This window comes from Medicago sativa, chromosome 7, assembly GCF_051527215.1.
Source record: "Medicago sativa cultivar Bolivia chromosome 7, Bolivia_mono, whole genome shotgun sequence".
Taxonomy (NCBI): Eukaryota; Viridiplantae; Streptophyta; class Magnoliopsida; order Fabales; family Fabaceae; genus Medicago; species Medicago sativa.
The window spans coordinates 73,520,805-73,534,629 of record NC_140755.1 but is presented as its reverse complement, the minus strand read 5'-3'; the positions used below and the strand labels follow the sequence as shown (position 1 = coordinate 73,534,629).

At 31.8% G+C, this 13,825-nt stretch overlaps 2 protein-coding genes across 3 annotated transcripts; both read right to left on the bottom strand.

Moving 5' to 3' along the window:
* Positions 1-2,755: 2,755 nt before the first annotated feature.
* LOC146908318 (uncharacterized) lies at positions 2,756-7,445 on the bottom strand. 2 transcript variants are annotated; one of them, XM_085730920.1, is made up of 6 exons: positions 7,228-7,445; positions 6,583-6,702; positions 4,082-4,227; positions 3,661-3,858; positions 3,431-3,490; positions 2,756-3,167 (listed from the first exon to the last, which is right to left on the bottom strand). In XM_085730920.1, the coding sequence occupies exons 2-6, from the start codon at positions 6,695-6,697 to the stop codon at positions 2,958-2,960; spliced, it is 729 nt and encodes a 242-aa protein (XP_085587046.1). In that variant the 5' UTR covers positions 6,698-6,702; positions 7,228-7,445; the 3' UTR covers positions 2,756-2,957. The 2 variants fall into 2 exon arrangements, with proteins under 2 accessions (XP_085587046.1, XP_085587045.1); XM_085730919.1 differs by having other exon boundaries at positions 7,282-7,445.
* A 2,108-nt stretch (positions 7,446-9,553) lies between these two features.
* Positions 9,554-12,623, bottom strand: LOC146908317 (WEB family protein At2g38370-like). Its single transcript, XM_085730918.1, has 2 exons — positions 12,301-12,623; positions 9,554-11,281 (listed from the first exon to the last, which is right to left on the bottom strand). The coding sequence occupies exons 1-2, from the start codon at positions 12,502-12,504 to the stop codon at positions 9,770-9,772; spliced, it is 1,716 nt and encodes a 571-aa protein (XP_085587044.1). The 5' UTR covers positions 12,505-12,623; the 3' UTR covers positions 9,554-9,769.
* Between the last annotated feature and the right edge of the window lie 1,202 nt (positions 12,624-13,825).

Sequence of the window (13,825 nt, the reverse complement as noted above, 5' to 3'; positions counted from 1 at the left end):
CAAAGGCAAATTTGGTGGCTCGTGGAATTCTTGCTCAGGATGCGGAATTGTGTGTCTCTGGATGAGAGGGAGTGGAGACTGCTCAACATTTATTTGTCTCCTGCCCCATATTTGGAGAATTATGGCTTCATGTTCGCCATTGGATTGGGGTCTCTGTGGTGGACCCGTATGATATTGCTGGCCATTTTGCTCAGTTCACTTACTTGTCAGGTGGTGCGGTTTAGACGCTCCTTTATGCAACTTTTGTGGCTCTTGTGTGTTTGGGTGTTGTGGTCTGAACGTAATAATAGGCATTTTAACAACACTGAAAGCACTATTACTCAGCTAGTTGAAAAGGTTCAAATCCATTCTTATTGGTGGATGAAAGCAGCTAATGTTGTTTATGTGCTTGGGGTAAATAATTGGATGACTTGCCCTCTAACTTGTTTGGGTATAGGTTAATTTTGCCTCTTGGTTGTTTGTAATCTTTTGTAACGATAGTCGTTTCTTTTAGCACGTCTTGTGCGGAAGATGCGACTCTTTTGTTGTTAATATATACATATCTCATTTTTACCTGTTTAAAAAAATAAATCAAAAGTTTGGTTTCATTGTTAATGGTTGCATTGTTTTATGAAAATTAAGCTAGTGGTTTGTGCGAGCTAAAAATGTTAGTGATTATATTAGTTTCTCATTCGTTGAGTTTGAATCCAATCTCTTCAAGTCTTCGTCCTTTAGTTCAATGTTCTTTTATATAAAGACACATATTACTATTTCATTTTTTATAAAGACTTAATATTTTTTTATTTTAAACCTCTGATTTTTAAAGGAAGAATACCTTAATGATTAAGAGTTAGTCCATGAGGTAAGTAAATTTTGGCAAAAAATTATTCTAGAATCGAACTCAAATTCTTTCAAGTGAGACGTTTTAATAGAACTTAATAACCACTTGAATCCAATCACCTGATTATTTGATAAATGAGTATGAGACATAATATTTTGATCCACCTTTCATATGAATTCGTGATGGATCGCATACATCAAACTAAACTAAAGTCAAACTAAATGACTTTTTTTATAAAATCATTAAAGTGAACTAAAGTCATTACACACCTTCCCTTCAGATTTTCATTTGATAAAAGGGGCAACAGGCAGGAGTTGGAATTATTTCCTTTTCTAGATGTGAATGGGAGGGAGACTTAAATGTGAATAATAATCAATTGACAAGTCATTTGATGATGTGATAATCACATGCTAAGATTAGACAATTCGCTCATATGAGAATGAGAGAGTAATATATATGGTGAACATTACAAATCAAATTGTCCCTTTGATATACATGTCATCATTAATGGGTATGATTTCAAAGGGAATGGATCCTCTCATATGAAACGAGAATCTGATTAAACTTACACCATTCATTACAAAAGAGAGAAATATTATTATTATTTTTTTTTTTTAAAAAAGAATCTTAAAGATGGAGACAAGAAACATCAGAAAACATGAAGAAAAAAATGTCCCCTCTACTGGGGCGGATGCATGTTGGAGCTATGTTTTTCCCTATTTTTTTTTATTTTTAGTAGATGAAACACATATAGCACACACGCACGGTAGCAACTGCAAGTGTTGAACATGTTTTTTCAGCTATGAAAGTAGTGAAGAGTAACCTATGTAATAAAATGAGTAATCAGTGGTTAAGAGATGCTCTACTAAAAATTAGCAATGATGTCATTTTATCTCATTTTCAACAAATGGATATGAGATGATTTTCATTGTAATGTATTGTATCAAACAATGAGGTAATAATATTTGTCGATTAAAAAAAATTGTTTGTATTATTATTTATTTGAAATTTTAGCTCCACATGTACCTAAAATCTGGATCCGCCCCTGCCCCTCTACCATATTCTTGAAAATAATGCTGTTGCCCCATGATATGTACATGTCACAAACTCCATACATAAGTTATGCCTAACTGGATATTTTTCTTTGTTCATAACTTCAAATTAGTTTTAGCACAATTTGCACACCTATAATGTATGAAAATATCATCGCATATGTATGTAGGTGGTCCCTGGAAATTAAGGAAGGGGGATTTATATACGTAATGTTGCTTTCCAATCCATTATCCATTTATAGGTCAAGAAAAAACTAGTGGGTATTGTAGGAAGGAAAGTTAAAGGAGGAAAACAAAGTGGTGTGCTATCACTATCTAGCTCGTTTGTTTCCAGTTAATTTGTTTGACACTTGGAAATATTGTATTAGTGCTACGTCTTAAAATCTATATCATGGCAGTTGATTCCCAAGTTTGTGGTACCACACATTTGTTGAGAATGATTTGTCGACCTAAAAATTTTGATGTCGACGATGTGTCTTTTGATTTTTGTGAACATCTCTCCACTTATATAACTTATTTGGGCTTTTCTCCACAAATGTACGGGCCCCAATACCCAGCAATTCAAACATACAATGTCACATATGATATTTATATTTTGATGTTCAAATAACACAATTGTATTTTATTTTAAGGAAATAAGAACGCTTCAAAATAATAACCATAAATGTGTCTTAACGAAGTTGTATGTACCTATTAATAATGTTAATAGCCAAGACATATATGGAATCATGACAAATTTTAAAGGAAATTACAGAAAATCTAAAAAACTGGAGAAAGTTGTCAAGTTACAAGAAAGTAAAACATAACACATAAGACTGAGGAAAAATATTTGAACTTCTAGTAACTGGAAATTCATTCTGAAACAAGTATCAATATCATGTGCTTTCAAAATGAACAAACTTTGATCATTAATGAGAGCAGATGTACATCATAAGCATATATATATGGATAACATCTTTGAAAATTTAACTTAGGTTGCCTTCAATAATGCATTAAACAAGGTTGACTATCTCACAAGCACTTCTTAGAAACTAACATTTTTTATGATGTGCCAATATTATAAAATACTTTACATTAGTAGTGTCTCAAAATAGAGCAATCTTCAGCAATTGCACCATTCTGATAAAAATATTGTTTCCATAAAAGAGACTCAAGAGGTCAGAAAGAAAGGACTTTTCAAGTACTACTGTTGATTCCTTGCAAGCATGTAATGCAGTGCATATATCTGTCTTCTCTAGGAATTTCTCTGCATTTTCAAATACCAAGGGACCATACTCTAGAACAATCTTCTTGCACTGCAAACATTTTGGGAGCGTAACGAAAAAAACCAAATCAGTAGATGAGAAAAAAGTTTGATTAGGAAAATTACATTTTTATGCATACATAGCACTTGCATAATTTCTAATGAGTCTATAGAATTGACAACCATTTTTCATGGTCTGAAAATCATTCCTTATAGTATATGAAGATAATTATAGTAGTAGAATTTGTTTCTCTAGGAGGTGTGATTAGTATAGAATTATCAGAAAATTGTTGTAAATTCTCAGATTTTTCTTACCTTGCTCCCAAACTTGTCCACTGAAGTGCACACTTTCAGCAGGATCTCAATTATCTCCAGCTGAAATTTTAAAATGAAAATAAAAGCTAAGCATTTCATTCCACAAAATGTAATAGCGATTCGATCAAAACATAGTGATGAAACAGTTTCATTTGGCAGCAAAACATAGACTTTACTAGATAAAAGATAGTCTAATTTAAACTATATAGTACCAAGATGAGATAACTAACCTCTGTGTCAGGATCTTTTATCTTATCCAATAGTGATGAAACAGTTTCTTCGCAAAACTCACATGTATTTTCTTGAACTTTTAAGGAAATATTAGCAATGTTCTGGCAGAGATTGACCTTATTGCAGAAATCTCCAGGCTGAACTGAGGTCATTTCCGAGAAGAAAAGTGGCAGATAATAGTCCACCAAGTTGATGCACTGTACAATTCAGAAAAGCACACATGATTTCACAAATACGCCGATACGATTAATAATTTGAGAAAATGAAGTAATTGGATGAAATCACATGTGTCAATGTCCAACACTGACACATGTCGGATATTGGGCGCGATTTCAATTTGAAGTGTCAGTGCTACATAGGTTATCACAACGACCAAGAACAGTACCGAAACCAAAACACAAGATACAAAAGGTGACCAACCTTCTTCTCAAAAGTGTGAAGCTGGTGACAAGTATTATGAAGAATATCGATGATCTCACTCTGAGTCTTGTTTTCATTTATATAATCAAGTGCCTTGCTAGTATATTCCTCACAAAGTGCGCACACATCTGGTATTCTGCCTAGTTCTGCAGTATGAAGAAAGGTAAACAAAATGAATTATGCATGTCAAATTTGCAATTCAAACTGTATTTAACAGAGAAATATTCTTGCAAGTATCAAAGATTTTCATGTGATGGTCTCATGACATGACAAAATAAAGCCTTTCATATCGGTTTTATTTTATTGACAAATTGTTTGGACTTTGGTATATCTCATGACATAAAAGCTATATTAGTGTTAGGATACACTTATAAAAAATAACGTATGATATGTCAATAAGTTGTTTTCGACTTGTATTTTTATGCATCAATCACCTATGCTAGAATTTGATCCGAAAAATTTTATAGGAAAAAAGCTATTGGATGAAATTGTAGCTCATCAGTAAGGTTTAGAAGAAAAATTTCATAATAATGTCATACAAAGTTCTCAATCTTGGTCAAAGCGATTCAATCAGCAATGTTCGATGAAAATGGGTGCTTACAATTTCTAGGGTTAAAATATATTTTGGTCCCTACAAAATACTTCTCATTTAAGTTTTAGTCCCTACTAAGATTTCCTCCTCAGTTCGGTCTGCCAATTATTCTGTTTCAAAAATTGGTCTCTGCCACTTGTTTTTTGTTGACTGAACAGACAAAAATACCGAAAACAAACGGCACTATATAGACCTTCATGTGACACAATGAATCTCCCATGTTTTCTCAACTTCTCCCCCTCATGTTGTTCTCATGATTGACTAGCGTTCCTGTCTTACTCTCTCTTTTTGCAATATTTACTACCTAAAATATTTTTAACAAATGTACCTAAAATATTTTCTATATCAGAACGACAGAGTTGTCTCACCTACTATAAATTCATAGCATCCAATTAACATCAATGATATAGGAGTTTACTCTCAATATATACTAAGCATTAATGTACCTTCTATACCTTGTAGATCATAATCAATAAATCAAACTAAATATGCAAGCTTTCACAAATGTTGTTGTATGAAATGCAAAAGTAGATTTTTTATTAAATTGGTATTTAGAGCTTTACTTTGCAGTAAATGTCTAAGGAAAGAGGGTCTATATTTGTGTGTGTGCGCGCACGCGTGTGCATGTGATCAAGCTTAAATAAGTTTAACTTAGTAATACTTAGGACTAATAGTAGTCAACTATAACAATCTCATTCATACTCATTTACACATTCTTATATTCATAATCAACTTAACAACAAGAACCACATAAGCCACAATTTGAACTGTAGGAAACAGCTTTCTGTCGTAACATGGTGGACAGATCATGAGTTCAGATTATAATACCAAGACTCTCAGATAAATATGTAACAAATATTCATTAGAAATCATTCAATATAAACAAAATAATAAACTAAGGGGGAAATACTGTCTATGCCATTGTATTCATGATATATCTGCATTTCATCGCCCTGTCCTCGCACAGTGATGGGTGGCCAAACTGCACAGGTTTGTTTGTCGATGGCCATCTGTTGTCACTTAGAATATCCCATAAATTTCCTATATCCTCATTTCTATCAAATCATAGACAGAGTACAAGAAATATCCATATCTTACTTCCCATAAGTCCTTAAAGAATGCGTCAAGCAGTTTTAGGTATGAAGGAGGTGGATTTACGGGTCATATTATCAGTCAACTCGTTGAGGGCTTTAAGACCGCTGTTAAGCCTGTCATAGATAGATAATCCGAGGACATGCCTAACTTACAGCACACCCACAGCAATGTCAATTAATTTTGTACATTTCATAACTTATACCACTAATTAATGTATCCTACAAAAATATCATGTTTTTATGACTCTAAACTACAAAGTAGAAACCAGAAACTTCCTACACTTATCTTTGATTTAAAGTGATGTCTAAGGTGGGGAAGTGTCTGGTACGGTTTACGGGGAACCGATGTTTGAAAATGGTTTGAAACTCTAATAACAATTGATGTTGCTCCTCATACGCAGAAGCTCATAATATTACTCGTCCTAAAAAATGAGACAGTGACACAATTGGTGCTGCTCCTCATATGTAGATGCTCATACCCTCATAGTCTTACTCGTCTCACGAATATGAGTGACTCAATCAGTGCTGGTTCGACAAAAAATTAAGAAAAATACATAGTAATAATGCCTCAAAACTCATCTTACGTTCGTTTTCTCTTATTTTTGTTGAATCAACACTGATCAAGTCATTGTCTTAGCCGTATAAGTCAGCAATTAGACATCATTTTGTTTTCATTTTTCATAGGTAAAATCAAATCTATGCATAATCTGCCAATCCTTAAACGTACTTTTGCTCCTTCACCAATATTCATTAATAAATAGAAGATTCAGAATACTGCAAACAAGAATGATATCAGTAACAGTAAAGAATGTTACCAGAAGAGGCTGAGTTTGCAGCAATGATGCTCCAAGGGTTTGCAAGCCCTCTAGCATCACAAGCCAGAGCAAAACCTAGTACCACAATAAACAAGAGTCCAATTCTCCTTTCCATGGTTCCTATGAAAAAATATTAAAGATGAAAAATGTCAACTTCTACTAGAAAAAAAAAAACATTAATAAAAACAAAATCAGGGTTAATATAAAGGAGAACTTTTAGACAGATGACAAATTTTCCTGAGATGAACTAAAAAAATAAATAAGAAATGAATAGCATATAAAACTATATAATTTTATTTTCTTGGAAAAAAAAAAAGCATATAAAAATTATGATAAGCCATTTTGATACAACAACATTATCAATCAAATACTATTTATTTTCTATAAAATAACAAAAAAAAATGTACCATGTTTCTGTGAAAAAGCTCAGTCTAGTCTATTTACTAATGTGCCAATTTAAAGAAGAAATTAAGATAAAGTAAAGAAAATTAGAGTATCACAGCATGTATCAACAACATCCTTGCATGTCAAAAAAGAAAAAAAGAAAAAAACACTTGCATGTAATTCTTGATAATAAAATAAATATTGTAGCAAGTGATATTAAGACTAGTGTTTTTTCTTTTGTTTATCAAAATACAAAACTACCTTGTGCAGTTTCAAAGTTGCATGGCAAGGAGAAGAAGAAGAAGAAAGGATTACCTTTATTTTTTGAGATTATAAAGAATGAGATGAGAAAGGAAATGGAAGTGAAGGAATTCAAAGGGGTAATTATTATTCCTCCCTTCCTATAGGACTTGGAGTGGCGTGTAGGTTGGGATAGTGGAAGATGGTTGGTTTGTTAACTTCACTTACCGTTCAATGTTGTTTCAATATTCATGGAGATTGAGAATATATTCAATGTGGGGTGGCACATGAAGGGTATTGTGTACCTCACTCTTGAATCTATTCTCATATTGATAAAAGTATCTATGAAAGAAAATTTAAAAGAGGAAAGTGAATAGACAACTCATTACTACTAGTCTTTATTCTTAAGCAACAAAGGTGGCCATAGGGATTAAGGAAGGCACATTTTTCCTAATCACAAGTTTAACTTTTGGAAAAGTTTCTTTTTTATGTAGCATAGCACTACTACAATTTCTTTTTCTTTTTGGTACACCACTACTAGAATTTCCAATTTTATACTTTCGGTAATTCTAAATATGTACTCTATTTTTTAGAAGAAGAATGTTAATTAACTCCATTGTATTTTCTTCATGTTAATGTACTGTAATGTTAGTAACTATATTTATCACACTACCATTTTTCTTCATTTAATTTTTTATGGGAAATCTTGGTTTATATGATAACATTAATGGAATGATATTTTTAGAATGCTAAGATTAAATATAGTGAAGTTATATTTGAGTTCATCATACATGACTTGGTTTTGTTTTTAATTATGTTTTAAATCCAGAGGGAGTAGATGTGAATATACTGATCAATTACACTTTTTTACTACTTTAGTTTCTACTTATATAAAAAAATTGTACAATCAAAAATATTAAAAGTGGTTCTATAAAAAGGAGAAAAATTCTTAAAAATTCTTAAAAATAGTAATAAAGGGTTATGCTAACAAGTTAAAGTAATCACTTTTCTCCATTTTTTAATATGATATTTTTATTTTTATCTTCTTAACCAATGTCCCAAAGACACTTTTTAGTATTTCTCTTAATTTAATTGTACTTCTCAATAAAAAAAATGTACTTTTCATGTAAGTTTGTATGGAAAAAATATTATGAGTACGGGAGTAGGAAGCTTCGTTGGTGCATTTTGGAGCTTATTTGTCTACCAATTGATATGTTATTTCCTTAATTCGTGCAGTTTGGAAGAAAATCATTTGGATAGTGTAAATCGTATCCTAATAAGGGTCATACCATCTTGTTTACATTCAAATTACTAATCTAAGTAAATAAAAAGTGTAAATTGATATACACATGCATTGTCACTTCATGTACCAATAGATTTTGTCAGCTCATTGTTTAACAAGTCACATCAATAAAATAAGCTTTAAATTCAATGATTAAAATTTCTGAGAATTTAAATATCGAAGGACCATATTTTTCTATGTATTTAAGCTTTTTTTTTTTCTTTTACAATTGACTATATTTGTTGATGTAAATAGTTTTACGCCATTTCTAGTGGAGATGCATTGTCGATGTAAATAGTTTTACACCAACATATACTCACAACGTTGTCATGGAAACTCACATTGTAACGACAATTTGAAAATAACCGTAAAATGTTGAATTTTCATTGGACGTCAACGTAAAACTAGTTCGTTTGGATGGCTGTTTCCTTTTCTCATACTTATTTGTTTAATTTAATTCATGCAATTCTTCGTATGAAGGATGTGAATTGATTCTTCTTATTCTCCAATGTTGATTGTGGATTGCTTGTATTGCAGGCAAGTATTCCTCTGATACATGAATGCTACTGCCTACATTATTGGTGTTTCATCTAATGTAAAATTAAGATCAAATTCATAAGATTTTAAGGAAACAAATCCACATAGAAGCTCTCAGTTTTCTACAATAGAACATCACTTTCCTTTTCAATGACTGCAGAATGTTATTATGAAAATGAAGTTGTGCAAAGGAATCAACTGTAATCAGCTGATACCCATCTTACACAGATAATAAGTGATAAATGAACGCTTAGATATACGACATTTCTATAATTAAAAATGAGATATGACTAACCTGTTTCCATATTAATGATCTATCTATCCCAAAAAGTTTATTAAAATAAGCTATGTTGTCACAAAAACTTATAAGTGTTTACTCTGTAGGAGATAAAACTCAAATTATAAATAAGCTCTTCAAACACACCTCGAAAACATAAGAGAATGATCACTATAACACTACTTACAATAAGGTTAAGAAATTGCACAAGCATAACTAAGTTAATATAAAAGCAGGGACTGCAACCTAAATACCATACAAAATGTAGGGAATGACATAACTGAGCATATAAATTATATGCTATATTTTAGTACATCAAAATAAAAAAGCGATAAATTTCAGTTTCGCTATTAAGAGTGAAATAAAAAACAGCACCTAGGGAATGTGCTGAGGCCTAATAGGAGACGCTACTTTTGAGTCTAGCTCTTGTCATTGCTAGATGGAAGAGAAAATTGATCAAATAGTATTCACCTCAAGTTCAGCATTGGTTTCTTCTTCTTTTTATTCTGTTTTGACAAAAGATGCGAGAATCTTGCGAACCCAAATTTCTTTCTCTTAGCAGAAAACTGCTTCTTTTGACCATTTTCTTTCTCAGTTTGCTCGTCAAACAATGGACTGTCATTGTGCTTTCCAAGCATATGACCTAATGACACCTTCTGCTGTTTCACCGAGACTATTTCTCCATGCACCATCGGTTCTTCAAACTCTTCTGGTATAAGCAGCTTCCTGCTCAGTATTTGTCCTATTGATAGAGTCGGCTTTAAAACAGGCTTGGCTTCATCGTTTACCAAATTCAATCCATTTACATCAAGTAACCGTATATCTCTCCTATGATCAGATGGACCAGAGTTTTTAAACTTCATACAGCTATTTGACGAAGAACGCCTTTTTTGACCGTCAGATCGCCACTTCCTTAAAGCCTCTTCAACTTCCAACTTCCCTCTATCTGCAGCCTCTACCCTTTGTAGAGCTTCTTCAAGGGCCTTCTTGCAGGTTTGAACTTCTTCTGTTGCTTCCTCTACCCTTTTAAAAACATCCATCTGCGAAGAATTTGCTTCATCAACTTCAAGCATAGCATCTGCTACTCTCTTCTTTGATTGTTCCTCTGCTTCTCGAGCTTTACGAGTCAGAGTAGTATACTCTTCAACTGAAAGAGTAATTTCCTCGCGCTTCTGCATACACTCTTCTGGTGTACCCTCATGGCTAGACAATGCGTTAATTTCTGCAAGGGTAGCAGCTTCTGCAGCTCTAGAAGCTTCCTTCATTTTCCTTGCCGCAACCAACCTAATTTCGGCAGTTCTTATCATAGCTTCTGTCAGCTCAATCTCAGATAGTGCTTTTAAAACTTCTGATTTTGCGGATTCTCTCTTTTCTCTGAAATGCTCGGCCTCTGAACTCAATCGATGGAGTTCTGCTGTAACATCTAAAGGATCACCAGAAGCAGCACCTTTTGCCACTTGCAGTCTTAATCTGGTTTGGTTTAGCTCTTCTTCAAGACATGAAATTTTCGAACAATTTAGAGTAAACCTCTCACGGGTTTTCTCAAGTGAGATCCTTTCTTTTTCTAATTTCTTATTAAGAGATTCGACAGTAGCTCGTACATCGGCAATATCATGAGTAGTTTTGGTTAGGTTCAACTTGGCCTGCTTCAATTCCATTAGTATCAAGTCTGGAGAAGATACACGGGAAGGCATAGAACATTCCTTCACGGGTTGAAGAACCTCAGACGGACTCGATTGGTTTTCCTTTACTTCTTTCTCATCTACAATCGATCTTTGATCACACACACTCATCCCGAGATTCAATATTGTTTCAGATTCTTCCTTCTGTAGCTTTGATTTCAAATCTTCAACAAGCCTTTTGGTCTTTTCTAATTCTTTCAACACATCAAGAGTTTCCCTTTCTTTTAAGATCAGTTCTTTCTCCAACGCTCTTGCCTGCTCCTCTAGTTTCTCCTTGTCAAGCTCTTCTATGTGGTGCTGCAAACAAACAAGAGGCTGAGAACTTACTATATAGCTCAATGAGAACATTTTTGAAAAAGTTAAATCACACACAGAATAAGTTGCTATGCCAGATTTTCATGACAGTTGGTCTTATACCCATATCTTATACCAATACTTTCAGATACATATCAAAGAAGCATTCCCCAAAATTTTGAAAACAAAATCGATATGTTTGGAATACCTCTTCGATGATGCTTTATGATACAACTTAAAAAACTTGAGTTAAATTTTTTTGTGAGCAGAATTGACATTTTTTCATTTTGGGAAAACAAATACATTTGTGACATACATACTAGGCAAGAAATCTAATTTTTGATATATATGGATAAAAAAGAAAAAAAAACAAGTATCTATGAATTTTTTTTCTTTATAAAATTTTGTTAACTTAACGTATATAGAATGGAATCTAGTAGCCTTCACAAACAATGTAACTATAAATGACGACAATATTATTTACGTACTTCCCAAATTTTCCAACATTCGTCATCTACAATCAACCGTGTTATCTGAACATCAAAATACAGACACCGTACGTGACAATTCACGCACATATTAAAATTACACACAAAATTCAAATGACACCATATTTCACATCAAAATTGCAAATTTGATACATTCAGGAACTATAGCGACAACGTCTTACACATTCCGGTATCAAAATTTTGATAGTCCAAACACCATTTCTCTATGTATATATATACATAATAACTTAATTGTAGTTCATCAAATCCTAAAATACAAACCCTAGCACTCAAAATAACAGCAACAAAAATTGATATGATACTAATGCATTAGCTAAACATGAAGAAACAAACTAGTAAAAAACAAAGCCACCTATTAATCACATAAATAGTTTCAAATAGGTCCATAAAATGCAACAAATCAACAATATATATATATATATATATATATATATATATATATATATATATATATATATAGAGAGAGAGAGAGAGAGAGAGAGAGAGAGAGAGAGAGAGAGAGAGAGAGAGAACCTTAGAATGAGAAGTGAGAGATGAAAGATTGTGAAAGGGTTTCCAGTAACCAACACCACCGAAGAGGTTAACAGCTTCTTTCACAGATTCAAATGGAGCAGAAGTATCAATCTCGGTTCTGAAACTATCCATTGTCTTGTTGTTCTTTGAAGATGAACCCGGTTCAGCTTGATACGTCGTCGTTTTCATCACTTCAGCTTCCATCTTCAAGTGAGTGAATTTGAAAAAAGAGAGATAGAACAGGAAAACGACAAGAATGAGTGTAGTGAAGATGTTGTGTCGTGTTGGAGTGTTTGGGAACAGAGTAGAGTCAGAATGAGTGTAGTGAAAATGATATGGTGGGAGAGGTTTTCAAGTGAACGTTTCAAATTGGATTTCCCAATATGCCCATTGGAATACTTAATTATTACCATATATATGTAAAATTAAAATGTTTAAATATACTTTTACTTCCCTTTTTTTTTTTTGACCAAATATACTTTTACTTTCTAAAAAATATTGTAGAAGTAATACTTTTTTTGTTCCCACAGTTTTGGTGCAGTAATTTTTCCCACTGTTTTATTTTTGGTCTTGGGTTTATGTCACAAGACCTACGAAAGTTTGTTTTATATGAATGTATTTAAGTAAACAATTTGATCAATGTTTGAATAGATTAGCATGTATTTGGTTTCAATTTTAGATGGTCAAAAGTGACTCTAGAGGTTGTAGAATTGATGTTATAATGTTTGAATGATTTAAAGTATACTTGATTTTGTTTGTAGAATTAATTCTACTTGAAACTACAATGTGTAGCTTTTGTCTTTTATGATTGATTTTAGCCTTAAATTTATTGTTAAATCCACTTTTATATAAAAACATTTAAACGTAGATCAATTTACATTCAACTCTTTTTATTCAAAAACAATTTTACATAATCAATTCAGTCAAAATAAATTCGTGTAAAAGGTAAACCAAACACACCTAACAAGTTAAAATAGATCAATAAGATGATACTCCTTTTTGATATTTAATATGATATTTTAAAGAATTTGATCATATACAATATCATATAATCACCATACAAATATTTTATTTGTATATTTTATATAAATTAATATTTTTGATTGAATATAAATTAATTTTATAAATAAAAAACTTAAAGAAGAAAAAAAAACTATATATTATTCAAATTAAATGTAAATAATATTTTTAGGGCAAAAAGAAAAATATTAATAATAAGTTTTTTTGAAATAAAAATATTAATAATATGTTCAAAACTAAAATATTAATAACAAGTGTTTTTTTAAATAAAAATATTAATAATATGTTAAAAACTAGAAGAAACAAAACTGAATATTTTTAAAGTGTGTCAGCCAACTGCAATGGCAATGGTTAATAACTTTCTAACAATGTACTCCATCAGTCTTAGTTTAATTGTTATATTTGAATTATTCACGGTTCTTAAAAAATGATTAGTTTTATTTATTTCAGTGATAAAATTAGTATTTTCTTAAAAAAAATGAAAAAATTAGTATCATTTATTAAA